Here is a 19,163-nt window from a genome sequence, read left to right as displayed (position 1 = left end):
GGAAAAGGAGGAGATACATAATAAATAAAAACACAAATATACAAACAAACAAAAAATGCATTACAAGCTTTAACACCTTACAGTAACAGATATAACAATTTCACCTTCGAAAAGAAAATATGAAAAAAACAAAACAAAAAATTCACACAAACTTTAAACAGAAACTCCATCACTACCTCCCGAAATTGACCTCTCTTTTTGGACACTCCTTTGACCTCTATTCAGGAGCAATAAGTAGCGGGCTTTTTTCTTAATATTTTTCTGTATGCCCTTGAACTGTCTCCTTAGCTATAAAAAAAAAAGATATACCACAAACACAAACAAATACAAACACCAAAAAAAGACAAGAAACAAACACGACTCACCATAAACCAGGTCACTCAAATTCCCTGAACTGTGAAGACGAAGGGAGAGAGAGGACAGGAGGAGAAGAAAAAATATTACAAAACCGAAGAATATGCCGCAAAGGGTTAAGGAAAATATGAGCTAATGTTGAGTGAAGCCTTACACGAGGAGGACCAAGAATGTGTGTGTGTGTGTGTGTGTGTGTGTGTGTGTGTGTGTGTGTGTGCGCTGAGTGGCCTTGTGTATACGTGTGTGAGCGTGTGTGTTTAGGAGGGGGGGTGGTAAGAGAGAGAGAGAGAGAGAGAGAGAGAGAGAGAGAGAGAGAGAGAGAGAGAGAGAGAGAGAGAGAGAGAGAGAGACCCCCCCCCACAGCTGTTGGCGGTGAAACTGTTCAATTATTCTCTCTAGTTTAGTATTAAATCAGCTCCTATTCACACACACACACACACACACACACTCCATATCTCTCTCTCTCTCTCTCTCTCTCTCTCGCCCCAAAAAAGTCACGGAAAACATTTTATCACATTAGAGAGAGAAAAAATAGGTAATGTGTTAAGTTTAGGAGGGAGGAAGTGCCATTAAGAGAGAGAGAGAGAGAGAGAGAGAGAGAGAGAGAGAGAGAGAGAGAGAGAGAGAGAGAGAGCGAGCAGTGAACTTGTCGGAAGGGACACTAAATGGGGATGAGCGAGATGAGATTGTGATGCTGGAAAAAGGGAGAGTGACGATGAGTGACGTGAGAGAGGAGAGTGAGAGGTAATGAGTGAGGGGAGAATGAAGTGAAAGTGTGAATGAAAGTGAGTGAATGAGTTGATGAGTTAGTGAACGTGAGATTGAGAGATAAAGGAAATGCGTGAGTGACTCCTTCGCTACTCAAACGGTTTTTTTTTGTCTGTCAAGTTACGAAACGTTTCCCTGGTCATGTTCGGTCAATTTAGCCTTCTCATTCATCTATTTTTTTTTTTTTTGGTTTGTTTCATTCCTTTTTCCTTGTTTTATATGGGAAGTGAAGTGAGGCTGTAATAGAGGGTAAGGGAATGAATGAATTAGTTAATGAGTTACTGAAAGAACGGACGGGTAGGTGAGTACAGGGAGATATTGAGTGAATGAGTGTTTGAGTGAATGAAGAATGACAGGAAGATATGATTGAGTGAGTGAATGGGTTAGTGAAAGAACGGAAGAGTAGGTGAGTAAATAGAGAAATTCAGTGAGTGAGTTTGAATGAATGAAGATGTGACAGGAAGGTATGATTGAGTGAGTGGATGGGTTAGTGAAAGAACGGAAGAGTAGGTGAGTAAATAGAGAAATTCAGTGAGCGAGTTTGAATGAATGAAGATGTGACAGGAAGGTATGATTGAGTGAGTGGATGGGTTAGTGAAAGAACGGAAGAGTAGGTGAGTAAATAGAGAAATTCAGTGAGTGAGTTTGAGTGAATGAAGATGTGACAGGAAGGTATGATTGAGTGAGTGAATAGGTTAGTGAATATGTGAGTAATCTGTGTGTGATATTACGAGTGACCGACTGAGAAAATGAGTGATTCGCGAGTTGAAAATGACTGAAAATGTATACTGATGAAAATGTAAAAATGAATAAATATGTATGTATAATAACTGAATAAGTATGTAATATAGCTGAAGCGGTGAGTAATCTGAGTGATATTACGAGTGAACGACTGAGGAAAGGAATGATTCGCGAGTTGAAAATGAGTGAAAATATATACTGATGAAAATGTAAAAATGAATAAATATGTATGTATAATATAGAAAGGAAAAAAAATATATGAAAGTTAGATTTCCCAAATGTTTCAAATGGACACTACATGGGGGTTAGAGAAGCCCAAACGTTTATATTTAATTATTTTATTTATTTATTTATTAGTGTTTGTGCGTGTGTGTGTGTGTGTGGGTGGGCGGGTGAATCGCTCCCAGGAAGATACAAAGAATTAACGTATGAAAAAAAAAATAACGTAATTGAATTTTGTGATATGTCGTGATGCGCTGGGCGAATTTTTAGGTTGTGGTCAGAAACTACTCACAAGGTAGACAAAAATCAACAACAACAACAATGCAATACAGTAACAACAACAGTAACAGTAAAAGCGACATTGTTACTGTGAATAAAAGCAGGAGTACTGGTATCCCAATTAACATAGGCCTACCAACGGCGGCAAAGAAATAGACCTATATTTCATCATCAATCGTATGAGGATTCACTTATATTTCGTTCTGGTCGGTTTATCTTGCCTTATCTTGCTTGTTTCCCTGCTTATCTGATTGCCTGTAGATATCGTAATACTTGTTAATAGTTTAATCAAAAGCATTCATTAACTTAGTGCAAATTTTGACACGTTAGGGATTCTTTTTTTTTACAACAAGGGAGACAGCTCAAGGGCACAAAAAAAGGAAACAATAATAAAAAAAAGCCCGGTACTCGCTGCTCCTAAAAAGAATCCAAAGAGGTGGCCGAAAGAGAGGTCAATTTCGGGAGGAGAGGTGTAGTCAATTATAAAAGGCTGGGAAGTAAATGGAAGGGAGGGAGCATATGCATAACAGAGGATGGGGGAGAGGGAAGAATAATGGATGGAAACGGATATTGGGGAAATGACAAAAAAAAGCACTGAACAAGGAAGATTGGGACGGTGGAAATGAAATACCAGTTTTTACATGGAGGGAGAAAGAGCAGAAGGGTGACCAAAACAAGGGGAAAAGGGAGGCAAAGTAAGAATGGAACAGACAGTCTGGTAATGAAAATCAAGAAGTAATTTGTCTTGGTATAATATTAATTGGGCTTTGTTCTAGAGGTTTAAGGGTCGTTACATGGCGGTAAATGAGAGTAATAAGCAAACGAAGATGAGATATTGATAATGAAGAGTAAAATATATAAAAAAAAGAGTTAGAAATGAAGGTAAAGAATTAGGAGAGAGAAATAGGGAAAGAAATACTGAGACACAGGTTGAAGGATATTAATAGAAGACGGAGAGAGTTAGAAACGAAGGTAAAGAGTTAAGAGAGAAAATAAGGAATCAAATACTGAGAGGCAGATTGAAGGAAATTGATAGAAAAAATAATAAAGATGAGAATTGATGCAGTAAACGAAATTAAAAAATGGAAAGAGATAAAGATGAATAGAAACTCGGACGAAATATGAAAAAGTAAAAATAAAATAAAGAAAGGAAAGAAGCGAGGCGCGGAAGATGAATAGAAAGGAAAAACAAGAAATGAAAAATGAAACATAGACGAGGGAATGAAAGAAGGAAGGCAGGAAAGAGAGAAAGATGAATAGAAAGCAAGACAAAATAGAAAAGAAAATTGAGTAAAGAAGGAGAGTTGAAACAGGATCGAGGCCAACGAGGTCAAAGGGAAGAAAAAGAAGACTGAAAAGTATGGAAAAGAAAACAAATAAGTAAACGTAACAAAAGAGTAGAGAGTTTGTACTTGAGGTTTGAAGGAGAACGTATCGTGGGTCTTCCTTATCCATTTACTAGGCATAGACAACACTTATAATCCCCGACCTTGCCTCGTACCTCCCTCCTCTTCCCTCCTTCCCCTCTCTCCCTCCAGTTCCTCTCTTCATATATCTCCCTTCTCTTCTCCTTACACCTTTCCTCCCTTCGTTTCATCACCCTTATTCCATCTTTTCCCCTCCCCCTCTCTCCCTACTTCAGTTTCTCTCCTCATTTCTCTCCCTTCTCTTCTCCTTACACCTTTCCTCCCTTCGTTTCCTCACCCTTATTCCATCTTTTTCCCCTCCCCCTCTCTCCCTACTTCATTTCCTCTCCTCATTTCTCTCCCTTCTCTTCTCCTAACACCTTTCCTCCCTTCGTTTCATCACCCTTATTCCATCTTTTTCCCTCCCCCTCTCTCCCTACTTCAGTTTCTCTCCTCATTTCTCTCCCTTCTCTTCTCCTAACACCTTTCCTCCCTTCGTTTCCTCACCCTTATTCCATCTTTTTCCCTCCCCCTCTCTCCCTACTTCAGTTTCTCTCCTCATTTCTCTCCCTTCTCTTCTTCTAACACCTCTCCTCCCTTCGTTTCCTCACTCTTCCTCCATCTTTTTCCCTCCCCCTCTCTCCCTACTTCAGTTTCTCTCCGCCTTTCTCTCCCTTCTCTTCTTCTAACACCTCTCCTCCCTTCGTTTCCTCACTCTTCCTCCATCTTTTTCCCTCCCCCTCTCTCCCTACTTCAGTTTCTCTCCGCCTTTCTCTCCCTTCTCTTCTTCTAACACCTCTCCTCCCTTCGTTTCCTCTCCCTTATTCCATCTTTTCCCCTCCCCCTCTCTCCCTACTTGAGTTTCTCTCCGCCTTTCTCTCCCTTCTCTTCTTCTAACACCTTTCCTCCCTTCGTTTCCTCACCCTTATTCCATCTTTTCCCCTCCCCCTCTCTCCCTACTTCAGTTTCTCTCCGCCTTTCTCTCCCTTCTCTTCTCCTAACACCTTTCCTCCCTTCGTTTCCTCACCCTTATTCCATCTTTTCCCCTCCCCCTCTCTCCCTACTTCAGTTTCTCTCCTCATTTCTCTCCCTTCTCTACTCCTAATACCTTTCCTCCCTTCGTTTCCTCTCCCTTGTTCCATCTTTTCCCCTCCCCCTCTCTCCCTACTTCAGTTTCTCTCCTCATTTCTCTCCCTTCTCTTCTCCTAACACCTCTCCTCCCTTCGTTTCCTCACCCTTATTCCATCTTTTCCCCTCCCCCTCTCTCCCTACTTCAGTTTCTCTCCTCATTTCTCTCCCTTCTCTTCTCCTAATACCTCTCCTCCATCTTTTCTCCTCTCCCCCTTCCTTTCCTTACCCCATCCCCCACTTTCCTCTCTCCTCCTCTATCCTTTTCTCTCCTCACTCATCTCTTTCTTACTTTCCTATCCTCTTTCCCTCTATCCCTCTCACATCTCCCTATCTTCCCCTTCTTCCTTTCTCTCACGTTCCTATCTTCCCCTCTCTACCTCCTTCTTAAGCCTATACCTCCCATATCCCTCCCTCCCACATATACCTATCACCCATTTTTCTCTCCCTCCCTCTCACTCTCCCTCTTACCCTCTCCCTCCATCTCTCGTCTCTCATCCCCCCCCATCCCTCTCTCCCACCATATCGAGTCTGCCTATCTCCCGCTCCCTCCCTCCCTCCTCCAAGTTAAATCCACCTATTCCCTCCCCCCCCCCCCCCATCCCCATTCCCCCTCTTCCTCCCATCTCACGTCTCTTTCTCCTTCCCGGGGCTTCTTAGGGTTCGGGTTCAGCGTGGCTTGGACCAAACCGCCCCGCGTGGAGAGGGTCGAGGCGGGGCTCCCGGCAGATCGCGCTGGGCTGCAAGCGGGCGACTACATCATCTTCGTGAGTCACTTCAACGTCGTCAAGAGCAGTGAGGATGATGTGCTGCAGATGATAAGGTGAGGATGAGAGTGATGTATGAGTGTGTGTGTGTGTGTGGGAAGAGAATAAGTAGAAAGGTTTAAGCTGTGAATGATGATTTTGAGCTCTTTTCTGCTACATTAAAGTAAATTTTGTAGGGTAAGTTTGTGTGTTGAGAGCTGTACACATAGAAAACACACTGTACCTTTCCTATACTATACCACTGTAATTTTTTTTCTTTGTTGTTTTTTGTAAATATGTAAAATAAAACAATCACAATGACTCACTCCCCGACTCGTTCCCTTTCCCGAACTCTTCCCTCCTTCCGAATTTAGCCACTTGCTCCACCCACCCCCACAATCCCCATCTCCACTTCTCCCCACCTTACTCTTCCACCATTCCACATTTTGCCACTATCTTCACCCACCCCCACCATCCCCATACCCACTTCTCTCCACCTTACTCTTCCACCATTCCACATTTTGCCACTTGCTTCACCCACCCCCAGAATACCCATCTCCACTTCTCTCCACCTTACTCTTCCACCATTCCACATTTTGCCACTTGCTTCACCCACCCCCAGAATACCCATCTCCACTTCTCTCCACCTTACTCTTCCACCATTCCACATTTTGCCACTATCTTCACCCCCCCCCCAATCCTCATCCCCACTTCTCTCCACCTTACTCTTCCACCATTCCACATTTTGCCACTATCTTCACCCACCCCAGAATCCCCATACCCACTTCTCTCCACCTTACTCTTCCACCATTCCACATTTTGCCACTGTCTTCACCCACCCCCAGAATCCCCATACCCACTTCTCCCCACCTTACTCTTCCACCATTCCACTTTGACCCACTTTCCACAAACACCACCATCCCCATCACCCCCCTCCAATCACCACCACCTCTCCTCCATTCCAGGGAGTGCGGGGACGTTCTTCCACTAGAGGTGTACCGCCGGGGTGTCTCCAAGCACCCTCGAGGTCTGGCCAACGGCTACACCCCTTCCGCCGCCCCCCTCCCGCCTCTCAACGACAACGAAACCCACGCCCGGAAGAAGCTCAGCCACATTGCCTTCAACACCGAGGTAGGGCGCGGCCTGAGCGTATGACGTCAGCATTGAAGGGGCTCGTGATTGGCTGAACGGCTCGACGGATGATTAGGATGATTGGAGGATGTTGAGTGACCGTTTTTGGTGGGGGAGTTGGATGATTGGATGAATTTGTGATGATGTGGAGTTTGATTGTTATTTATCGTGTTTTATTTATTTATTGATTCATTTATTCTTTATTTTTGTTAGGAGGTTTTATAAAGGTCGGATGGGGTCTTGATTTTATATATCATCTCATTTATTTGTTTGTTTATGATGTCAAAGACCGAGATTTGGGTCCTGATGATTGATTGATTGTTTAATTGATTGGGTTTCCAGGTGTGTTCAATCAAGCAGACGTAAGGCAGGTGTTGTTTTCGTTGTTTTATTTTCATTGTCAAGGTTTGAAAGATTGTCATAGGAGGTGAGTCGGAGTAGGAAAAAGGAGAAAATAAAAAAAAGTAAAATAATAAGAGGACAACAAAGAAAAGAAAAGGAAAGAAAATAAGTAAGAGAAAGTAGAAAAAGCATTAAAAGGGTGGAAATTAAAAAAAATAAAAGGAATAAAAGTAAAAAAAGGAGGAAATAAAAAAATTCAAAATAGAAGATTATGAGGAATTGAAAAAAACGTAAAAGGCGGAGAAAAAAAAATCAGGAAGTGAAAAAAAAAAATAACGAAACGGTAAATTAAGGAAAAAAAAGGAAAATCACGATAATTAGTCATGTATTCACGAGAGAGAGAGAGAGAGAGAGAGAGAGAGAGAGAGAGAGAGAGAGAGAGAGAGAGAGAGAGAGAAAAAAAAGTGTCATCGGGCCCCCTGTAATCTCCGTTCATTCACACATATACAAGAGAGAGAGAGAGAGAGAGAGAGAGAGAGAGAGAGAGAGAGAGAGAGAGCGAGAGCGAGAGAATATTACCCCCCATTCTATTGATGTTAGGAAGTGTAAAATTACGAGTGAATAGGAGCTTGATAACACACAATTTAAGGGTGACTCTATACCTGAAGCGTCCCTAAATGATGCCTCGCCTTTTCAACTCGAGGTCAGGTGTGGAAATTATAGCGTAAAGACAAGCAGGTAATGATTATGAATGGAAGTGAATAGGGAAAAGGAAGAGGAAGGAGGTCATTTGGAAGAGAGTGACAGAGAAAAACAGTAATAAGGAAGAGAAAGAGAAAAAGTTTGTGGAAAGGAAGAAAGTGGAATGGAAGGGGGGACGTGAAAAAGGAAAAGAATGCGTGAACAGAAAACAGGAGACATGGAAAAGTGTGAGAGAGAGAAAAAACACAAGATTGCCAGTATCTTTATTATTTCTATTTTATTATTATTATCATCATCAAACTCCTGTACTTAGCATCTTAGTGTATAATTTATCATAGTCATTACCTGGAGTCACCTGGGTTGTGTTAATTGCTACTAAATACACCTCCCTAATGAGCCAGTAATTTCCCAGTATTCCCTTCACAAACTTCAAAGTATTCCTGAGCAGCAGTATTAAGTAGTAATGGAGATATATTGACCTCTAGTGTATTATTTTTGTATAAGTATTACTAATCTTCTCTTAGTATTAATTTTGTATATATTGTACACTCACCACTGAAGAAGTATTATTAGAAGTATTATTATTTTTGGATTTATATAATTTCTTGTATTTCTTTCCCGGTATATTCTGTGTTGTATTGGATTAGTGTTTGTGTGTGTGTATGTGTGTATTTGTGTATTTCTTTTTTATTTCCCTGTACATCTTGTAAATACACACCCAAAGAAACCGAACCCCTTTATATTATTTTGCTCCTTTATTTTGTATTTTAAGTTTGTTTATTAAGTTTTGTTGCGTCCAGTAGAAACACTGTGTTGGTATTGCATTTTTTTTTTTTTTTGCGTGTGTGTGTGTGTGTGCTTGTTTGTGGGTTATATTTTACCCCTTTGTTGTTGTTGTTGTTGTTGTTGTGTCCCAAACTAGCATTGTGTTTGTCTCGTGTGTAGAGTGTTGTCGAGTGTTGGTGCTGTCTGGGTTTTTTTTTTGTTTTTTTTTTGTGTGTGTAATTTGGTAGAACTGAACACACACACACACACACACACACACACACACACACACACACACACACACACACACACACACACACACACACACACACACACTAATTTGTCAACTGCTTCCCTATTTTCATAAACTCGTATCTAAGAAAAAGTAGTAAAAATAAAGGTAATATACTTCTAGAAATCATCATCATTTCTATTTTTTTTTAGCTATTATTTTTACTATATTTCTCACCGAAAGTTAATTCTCATTTATGTTTTGTTTTATAATTTTCTCTACCTTTTATTCGTGTTTCTTCACTGCTCTTCTTTTGCGTTAAATGATTACTTTGTTTGTTTTGTTGTTGTTTTGAGGGGGAGCGTAGCTTTGTTGTATGTATTTCAGACAATTTTACCCTCAATATTAGTTCATTTTATTTGAGTTATTTATTGTATGTGGTGTGTGTGTGTGTGTGTGTGTGTCCCCAGAGAGAGAGAGAGAGAGAGAGAGAGAGAGAGAGAGAGAGAGAGAGAGAGAGAGAGAGAGAGAGAGAGAGAGAGAGAGAGAGAGAGAGAGAGAGAGAGAGAGAGAGAGAGAGAGAGAGAGAGAGAGAGAGAGAGAGAGAGAGAGAGAGAGAGAGACACAGAGACACACAGAGAGATACACAGAGAGACACACAGGGAGACACACAGAGAGACACACAGAGAGACACACAGAGAGAGACACAGAGAGAGAGAGTCAAATCATAGATAAATGCAAGCTAATTTTCTCATCTTCTGATCAAAACATTGTGAGTCATAACCAGAACAAACAACATTACTTCAACGACAAACAGCCAATATCGAGGCATCAAAGACGAACGCAAATGACGGCTTTCTCATTGGATATTTAATTAATCTAATGAAATGTGGAAGAGTTCAGAAAATTCAAATACATATCATTTTCATTATATCTATTATTGTGATCTCTATTATTGTCATTATTACTGTCATCATCATCATTATCATCACCACCATCGTTATCATCATTACCACCAATATTGTAGGGGAGGCTTCGTGGTGCAGTGGTTAGCACACTCGGCTCACAACCGAGAGAGCCCGGGTTCGATTCCCGGGCGGAGAGGAAAAATTTGGGCGGCTTTTCCGATACCCTACACCCCCGCCCACCCAGCAGTGAATGGGTACCAGGTATTAATCGGGGGTTGTGTCCCGTCTCCTGGGGTCTGTTCCCTTCTATAATTCCTTCCCCTCCTGTCTCTCTCTGTCATATGACCACAGATGTTGCGCAGACTAAACGAAACTTTCCAAACTTTCCCCTCACCTCACCTCACCTCACCGTAAATACCTGACGTTAACCACCTGTGAACCTAATTTCCGGTCAATTCCCTAATAACCTGAGCCTTTCCCATGTTGGATTGCCTGATCGTAAGTACGCGGCCGGAGCTCAGAAGTTATCCTTACGCTGTATTTGGCACTGGTCCGACCTCTCCTGCATTATGCTGTTCAGTTTTGGTGTCCCTGTAAATATATAGATTCCCTCGAAGCAATACAGAAGAGTGTCTCGCATCCTACACTTCAAACAATATTTTATAAGGTATTAGGAGATAATGAAACAATTCTGCAAAAAACTATTTATTTGAAAACTTTGAAAAAAAATAAGTCGCCTGTAATATCTTGTTTTGCGCAGATGCCGCGTTAAAAGAATGTTCCCCGAGACCTCAGCGAGTGATTGGGGAACCTCGGCAAAGAGAAGCCACTTAACCTTTCGACCTTTTGTGCGGCCCTAAAGATTAATATTCACGGGAGGAGCAAAACACCTGAAGGAAGGCTACGTTATACTTCTCTGTAAAGTGAATGAAAGAAGGAGATTAAATTTCGGTCGTGTGGTAGCCTTTCACGAGCTTAGGACCGTCCGCTGGAAATCTTGCAAGGGGAGGAACAGTCAATATGCCTTTGATCCTCTACTTAATTAAATACATCAGAGTTCATATTTTTCTTGGGGAATCACAAGGCAGAGGCGCACAGAGTATCCCAATAACTGCATCACATATTATGGGTTTTATTATGAAACATTTCGCCGCCCAAGAACACATATTTGACAAGGCTTTCGTAGGAGTGTCGGTCATTTCCAGGGGTAGTTTTATGACCCTGGTGGTAGTCTGACCCTTCTCCTGTACCATGAACCTAAAGAAACACGCATTAGAACCTGATTGATCCCCTCTTTGAGCTTTAGAAATAGCTGATATGATACACACTCGCCTCTCACATCACCTATTTCTAAAGGTCAAAGAGGGGGTCAGTCGGGTTCTAATGATTGTTTCTTCAGGTTCACGGTACAGAAGAAGACTCACACTACCACCAGGGTCTTAAAACTACCCCTGGACATGCCCACAACTCCTACGAAAGCCTTGTCAATTATGTGTTCTTAGGCTGCGATATGTATTGTAATTCGAGTAGCGGGCTTTTTTTATTATTATTGTTTCCTTTTTTTGTGCCCTTGAGCTGTCTCCTTTGTTGTAAAAAAAATAGTCTTCATATGATAACGAAAAATATTAATTATGTTATAACCTGCAAACGAAAATGTGAAAGGGAATGGAACTTCAATAACAGTGTAAGCGGCTTTAGTCAACAATAGATAACGGTATATTCCGAACGCAAAAAGAAATAATAGATGCCTTAATTAGTGACCCGGTGAAAATACAGGTAGAATTTTGACAGCCGTGATAAGAAACCCAGATAAGGTAAAAAGGAAAAGTTATCTATTTTATGCATTGGCGCCTCTACTTCTACCTCGATCCTCCTTATCGTGACACCATGAAGTGGAGAGTCTTATCATCAGCCCTTCTCCAATTATCTATCAGCCATAATGTGTTAATTAAGAGCGTGTATTTGATTGCATTCATTATCCTCTGCGGGACAAAACATCAAGACTACCAATGTGACATACTGCTTCAGCATATGCCATCTATAACCTTAACTAACATACCACCTTCCCGGGGCTGTTTCCATATTGTGACCTGTGTTTTTAAGGTGTCAGAGTTGCAAAACTGACCTCTTGGTATGTTGGGAAGTAAAGGATCTGGCTGAGATGAATAGTGTGTTGTTAATCTAATATGCAAATACTCCTACATTCCTCTGTTCTGATTCATCTCTTCCATTTCTCTCTCTCCTTCCATTCCTTTCCATTCCTTTCTTTGACTGTCCTCTCCTTCCCGTTCTCCTGTTCCTTCTTTCAATCCCCCTTTCTTTTGACTAAACTTTTACCGTTCCTCTATTTCTATTCCATTTCTCCTTCCTATGTCTATTTCCCTCGTTTTCCGTCGCCATTCTTCATCTTTTCCATTTCTCTTCCCTTCCTCTCCTTCCCGTTCCCCTGTTCCTTCTTTCTATCCCCCTTTCTTTTGGCTAAACTTTTTCCTGTCCTCTATTTCTATTCCATTTCTCCTTCCTATGTCTATTTCCCTCGTTTTCCGTCGCTATTCTTCATCTTTTCCATCTCTCTTCCCTTCCTCTCCTTCCCGTTCCCCTGTTCCTTCTTTCAATCCCCCTTCCTTTTGGCTAAACTTTTTCCGTTCCTCTATTTCTATTCCATTTATCCTTCCTATGTTTATTTCCCTCGTTTTCCGTCGCTATTCTTCATCTTTTCCATTTCTCTTCCATTCCTCTCCTTCCCGTTCTCCTGTTCCTTCTTTCTATCCCCGTTCCTTTTGGCTAAACTTTTTCCGTTCCTCTATTTCTATTCCATTTCTCCTTCCTATGTCTATTTCCCTCGTTTTCCGTCGCTATTCTTCATCTTTTTCATTTCTCTTACCTTCCTCTCCTTCCCGTTCTCCTGTTCCTTCTTTCTATCCCCGTTCCTTTTGGCTAAACCTTTTCCTGTCCTCTATTCCTATTCCATTTATCCTTCCTATGTCTATTTCCCTCGTTTTCCGTCGCTATTCTTCATCTTTTCCATCTCTCTTCCATTCCTCTCCTTCCCGTTCCCCTGTTCCTTCTTTTTATCCCCGTTCCTTTTGGCTAAACTTTCCCTTTTCCTCTATTTCTATTCCATTTATCCTTCCTGTGTCTATTTCCCTCGTTTTCCGTCGTCATTCTTCATCTGTTCCATTTCTCTTCCCTTCCTCTCCTTTCCGTTCTCCTGTTCCTTCTTTCAATCCCCGTTCCTTTTGGCTAAACTTTTTGCTTTCCTCTATTTCTATTCCATTTATCCTTCCTATGTCTATTTCCCTCGTTTTCCGTCGCTATTCTTCATCTTTTCCATCTCTCTTCCATTCCTCTCCTTCCCGTTCCCCTGTTCCTTCTTTCAATCCCCCTTCCTTTTGGCTAAACTTTCTCCTTTCCTCTATTCCTATTCCATTTCTCCTTCCTATGTCTATTTCCCTCGTTTTCCGTCGCTATTCTTCATCTTTTCCATTTCTCTTCCCTTCCTCTCCTTCCCGTTCTCCTGTTCCTTCTTTTTATCCCCCTTCCTTTTGGCTAAACTTTTTCCGTTCCTCTATTTCTATTCCATTTCTCCTTCCTATGTCTATTTCCCTCGTTTTCCGTCGCTATTCTTCATCTTTTCCATCTCTCTTCCATTCCTCTCCTTCCCGTTCTCCTGTTCCTTCTTTCAATCCCCCTTTCTCTTGACTAAACTCTATCCGCGCCTAATCCATGTAATCCTTCCTAATCCACCTCGCTCTTATATAATATTTTAACATGCCTGCTACGTTTCCTTTCTCCCTCCATCGTCATTTCTGAATCTTATCTCCTCCATCTCTTTACCCCATCGTCACCACCTGCCCTATCCACACTCCTTCCCCTATCCACCTTCCACATTCACGCTCACCAACACCCACCTCCATCACCACCTTCCCCAACCACACTAACCACTCACCCTCGCTACCACACCTCCCCAACCACCGCTCTTACACGCAACACCCATCAACCACTCACCCATGTACCCACAACCTTACCACCTACACCCACTAACTGCCCTCCTACCTACCCCGAAACTTACTACCCACCCACCTACACCCATCTCCTTCCTCCCCTCCCTCCCCGGCCCCCCCCCCTGCAGACCACCGCTGAGGACCGCCAGAGCCTCGTGTTCCAGGCCATCAACAGTGAGCAGGCCTTCAGCAACGCCTGCCGCTTCGGGGTGGAACGCTACCTCATTCCGCTTACCTTCCGCGGCGACCTCATCACCTCTACGCAACACCAGACGCTCTTCGGCAACATGGACCAGGTGAGTGTTGTGTTGAGGTGTTGAAGGGAGGGTGGCCAGATTATCGTATTCACCCCAATGTATTTATCATTTTTAAGCCGCAAACTCTTTGTGAAGTATTATCTGTATTGTTATTTGCAGTAAGTGTGAGCAGGGAAAATGGAATGTGAAGGGTGACTTTGAAGGGAGGTAGATGGGGGAAAAGTCATATAGGGGAGGCTGAGAGTTTGTAATTAAGGAAACTCGAAAGGAGGCTGAGAGAGATGGGGAAGGTAGAAAGATTGAAATGTATGTGATGCTGGGATGGTAAAACTGGAAATGGATTCATGTTTATTGATGAAGAAAAGAATGCAAGAGTGATGATAATGAAGGATCAGAAGGAAGGAAGAAAAGGAGGAGGGGGAAAGAGGAAGGAGAAGGTAGTGGGAAAGAGGGAGAAGAGAGGAAGAAAGAGGAAGAAGGGGAAAGAGGAAAAAGGGAGGAGAATGATGAAGGAAGGAAGTATAGGGAGTGGGAGGAGGAGGAGGAGAAGGGGAAGGAAGGAGGAAGAAAACTTATTGTGGCAGAGGAAAAAAAATATATGTTTGTGACCTTCAAGTGTTGGGGAAAATAGGAGGAAAGGGAGAACCGAGGAGGAGGAGGAGGAGGAGGAGGAGGAGGAGGAAGATGATAATGAAAGTACTGATGGTCAAAATACAAAAAAAAAAAATAAGACCAATAAAAAAAAGGAAATAAGCTGGAAGAGGACGAATAAGAGGAACCAAAGAAGAACAAGAAAGGGGAAATGGAGGAAGAGGAGGAGGAGGAGGAGGAGGAGGAGGAGAGTAACAAAGGGTCATCCAATAAGCTGATTGTTTGAGATGAAAGGAAGAAAAGTTAAGCAGGAGGAGAGGAATGACAAGAGGAGGAGGAGGAGGAGGAGGAGGAAGACAACAACAACGAGGAAGATGAATTTAGATGAGGAAGATCGTTAGAATAGGAAGACGGAGAGGAAGAAAATAACTAAAAGAACAAGGAGACTAATTATTTGCGAGGCAGAAACTCGATACAGGAAGGGATGGGACACAGAAGGGAAGAGAAGTCGAGGGAAGGGAAGAAGAGAAAATGGGAAGGGGAGCTGAGGGGAGGCAGGAAAAGAAAATGGGTTGATAGCTTGTGAGTTAGAAGTTAAGTAGTGTATATGAGGAGGTTAGGAAGAGGATAGAAACACAAGGGAAGGAAGGGATTGGAGGAAAAGGGGAAGGAAGGGAAAGGAAAGGGATGGAGGAAAAGGGGAAGGGAGAAAGTAGCGAAGGAAAAAAAACATGGAAAGAGTTAGGAAGGATATATAAACACAAGGAAATGAAGAAAAATAAAAGGGAGGGAAGAAAATGAAGAAAAAGATGGAAAGACGGACTGACTGAGAAAAATGTTGATTAAGGAAGGGAAAGGAAATCGCAATAGCTGGGAATATGAAGGGGAGAAAGAGAGAGAGAGGGAGACAGAAGTGAATAGGTGATTAGTTGAAGGGGAGAAGAGAATGAAAGGTGATGAGAGAATGATATGAAGTAAGAAAGTGAAAAGTAGGACTAATGAAAAATGGAAAACTCAGGTGACATAAAGTGAAAAGGTGAAAATGGGAAATGAAGAAATAGAGGAATAACTCAATAAAAGGAAAATATTGAAGAGTAAAGATAGAAGAAAGAAGAAGAAGAAGAAGAAGAAGATAGAAATAGGAGAAGATGAAGAGGGAAGAAAATATATAAAAAAACAATAAAAATAACAGATAAAGGAGAAAGAGTGAGGAAGAGATTGACAGAAGAAAAGAGAAAATAAAAAAAAATTAAAAAAAGAATGGATAGATTGTACTAGAGAATTTAAGAGGAAAAAATGAGCAAATAAAGGGAAAGGAGAAACAGAAAATAATAAAACAATAGAAGGAAAAAATAAGGAAAATGAGAGAATTCGAATCAACCAGAAAGAAAGAAAAAATATTAGAAGTAAAGAAAAATTAGTAAAAGTGAAAGAAAAATGAAAAAAAGAAAGGGAAAAGGAAGAAAAGAAGAAAGCTGCCGGAAAAAGAGGAAAGGAAAAAGGAATAGAGAAGCAAAAATAAATAGGAATAAAGGAAAAAAAAAAATACTGATATGGGTGAGATATGAATAAGGTCGAAATAATAAATAAAAAAACACAAAAAGGACAGAGGTGAAAATAAATGAGTTTATATAACCTTTCAAAAATAAATATAAAAATAAAATGTCAAGTGAAAGCTGATATTAGGGAAAGGGGAGAGGGAGGGGGAAGGGAGGGGAAGGGGGAGAAGGAAAGGGAGAGGGGAAAGGATGATCATAGAGAGGGAGAGAAGAGGAAGGAAGAGGTGAGTGAGGGACAGGATATGAAGGGAGAAAATAAGGAGTGAAAATGGAGAGAAAGGGAGAAGAAAAACAAAGATAGGTGATGGAAAGGAGATTGAGGGAGGGATAAGGAATGGAAGAGGAGGAAAGTGGAAGAAAAGGGAGGAAAGGGGAGGTAATATGAAGAGAAAAAAGAAGGGGATAGTGAAGAGAATAGAGAGATTAGGAGGATGGAAGGAAGTAGAAGGGAGGGGAGTAAGGATGAGGTAGAGGGATGTAGAGCGAGAGAGACAGGATGGAGGTAAGGAAGGGAGGGAGAAGAGAGGGAAAGGGGAGAGAGGGGAGATTATGAATATCGTGTTTAGCAAAGGGGAAGGAGGGAGGGTATAAGAGGGGGGGGGGGAGGGAGAAGGGAGGGGGACCTTTCTATAAAAACTTTTAATAACATAGTTTACCTGAGGAATGGAAAAGAGGAGATGGAGGTTAGGAGGGAGGGAGGGAGGAAAAGTGAGGGGAGATGGGGAGGGGAAGGGGAGAGAAAGGGAAAAGGTCAGGCGTTAATATGAGTCTGTTTTGGGACTATTGACCAGGTGAGGGAAGGAGGGAGGAATGGAAGGGGGAAAGAGGGAAGTGGAGGGGAGGAATAAGCAGAAAAAATATATCCAAAGGGGAATGGAGGAAGGGGAAGGGGGTTAAGAGGGAAGTAAATACGAATCACTCAGGAAGGAGAGGAGAGGAGAGGAGGGAAAGGTGGGAGAAGGAAGAGGAAATATAAACAGGACAAACGATATTAAAAGGGTAAGAGAGGGGACGTGAAAGAGGGGAGACAAGAGGTCAATTTGAACCTTATTTTAGAGTAATATAAAACCAGAGGAGGGAGGAAAGGTAGGGGAAAACTGAGGGGAAGTCAGGTGAGAGAGAGAGAGAGAGAGAGAGAGAGAGAGGGAGAGGGAGAGGGAGAGAGCAGGGAGGAAACGAGGGCAGGGAACAGAGTAAAAATAAAGACAAGGAAAAAAAGGAAAGGAAATAAAACAGGAAAATAAAAATGATAATTGAGATAGGAAGAGGGCGAGTGAGCGGAAACGAGAGAGAAAATAAAAGAAGAGAAATAAAGATAAAACCGAATAAAGACGAAAATAAAAATGAAAATAAGGAGGAAAACTGGGGGAAATTAAGATAAAGAAATACAAAGAAAGATTAAGATGAGGGGAAAGAAGGGAAATAAAGGAAGGAAGATTAAGTAGGTCAGTGAATGTGGGGAAAGGGGAGAGAGAGTGAGGGAATGCGATATTAGGGGGAGAGATTGAAGGAAGGAAGGGAGGGAAAGTGAAGGGAAGATTAAGTAGACCAGTGAATGTGGGGAAAGGGGAGAGAGAGTGAGGAAAGCGATATTAGGGGGAGAAAATGAAGGAAGGAAGGGAGGGAAAGTGAAGGGAGGTCAGTTAGTGAAGGGAAGATTAAGTGGATCAGTGAATGTGGGGAAAGGGGAGAGAGAGAGTGAGGAAAGCGATATCATGGGGGGGTGGAATGAATGAAGGGAGGGAGGGAAAGTGAAGGGAGGTCAGTTCGTGAAGGGAGGTCAGTCAGTGAAGGGAAGTGAAGGGACAGGTACAGTGAGGGGAGATTGGCGTGCATGGGATGACCTTGTGATGTTATGGTGTTGGGAGGGTGGTGGTAGTTGTGGTGGTAGTGTTTTTTTAAGGTGAGGATGGTGGTGGGGGTATTGTGGTGGTGATGGTGGTTGTGGTTCTCTGGTGAGGGTGGTGGTTGTGGTGGTAGTGTTTTTTTAATGGTGATGATGGTGGTAGTGAGGATGGTGGTGGGGGTATTGTGGTAGTGGTATTGTGGTTGTGGTGCTTTGGTGAGGGTGGTGGTGGTGGTGGTGGTTGTGTGGGGGGTTGGGGGGGGGTAATGGTGGTGATGGTGGTTGTGACAATCGATGGAGTTTCATTCATATCACGCGTTATGGAAGGTTTTCAGAATTTGGGCTGAATGATATTATTATTATTATTATTATTATTATTATTATTATTAGTAGTAGTAGTAGTAGTAGTAGTAGTAGTAGTAGTAGTAGTAGTAGTAATAGTACAGTCACTCACAGCCCCTTCCTCCTCTCGTCCCCCTCAGCTGATGGACCTGTCGGAGACGCTGGTGGACAGCCTGATGGGGAACGCTGACGAGGCCATCGGCGACCGCGTGGGCCTGGCCTACTACCAGCTGGTGTGTGTGTGTGTGTGTGTGTGAGAGAGAGAGAGAGAGAGAGAGAGAGAGAGAGAGAGAAAAAGAAAAAGAGAGAGAGAGAGAGAGAGAGAGAGAGAGAGAGAGAGAGAGAGAGAGAGAGAGAGAGAGAAGAGAAAAGAAAAGAGAGAGAGAGAGAGAGAGAGAGAGAGAGAGAGAGAGAGAGAGAGAGAGAGAGAGAGAGAGAGAGAGAGAGAGAGAGAGAGAGAGAGAGAGAGAGAGAGAGGATAAGTTATAGTCACCCATACATTCTACGTTTTCTCTTGCCTCGAATTTCTTTATTGGTAAACTCCAGCATTCTCTATCTGCTCCCCCATCCTCATATCTTCTTAGTGAACAAACAAGCACAGTTCATTTAGACCACGAATTTCTCAGTGTTAGACTCGGTGACAACTTCTCAAAGACCTTCACTGAATCCTCAAAGGGTCGAACACCAGCCTAACTTGAGGGCAAATTATCGTACTCAGCGCATTGCATTTTCCCAGTTTCTGACCGATAACTCGTGCGAAAACCATCACTCCTTAATAGTTTCAACGATAAGTTTAATTTTCTATCGTTGTTTGAGTGGTTACGACGGTTTTGAAGCCTA

General features: G+C 42.2%; 1 protein-coding gene across 3 annotated transcripts in view; it reads left to right on the top strand.

Moving 5' to 3' along the window:
* The window catches only part of LOC126988248 (uncharacterized), a 258,524-nt gene that overhangs the window by 160,278 nt on the left and 79,083 nt on the right, over positions 1-19,163 (top strand). For all 3 annotated transcript variants that reach the window (XM_050846294.1, XM_050846292.1, XM_050846293.1), the window contains 4 exons: positions 5,559-5,721; positions 6,610-6,775; positions 13,857-14,024; positions 18,464-18,556. In XM_050846294.1, coding sequence (XP_050702251.1) covers positions 5,559-5,721; positions 6,610-6,775; positions 13,857-14,024; positions 18,464-18,556 — 590 coding nt within the window. The remainder of the gene's footprint in view (positions 1-5,558; positions 5,722-6,609; positions 6,776-13,856; positions 14,025-18,463; positions 18,557-19,163) is intronic.

This window comes from Eriocheir sinensis, chromosome 68 (assembly GCF_024679095.1).
Source record: "Eriocheir sinensis breed Jianghai 21 chromosome 68, ASM2467909v1, whole genome shotgun sequence".
NCBI lineage: Eukaryota > Metazoa > Arthropoda > Malacostraca > Decapoda > Varunidae > Eriocheir > Eriocheir sinensis.
The sequence above is the reverse complement of the archived record's forward strand: the minus strand, read 5'-3'. Positions and strand labels throughout refer to the sequence as shown.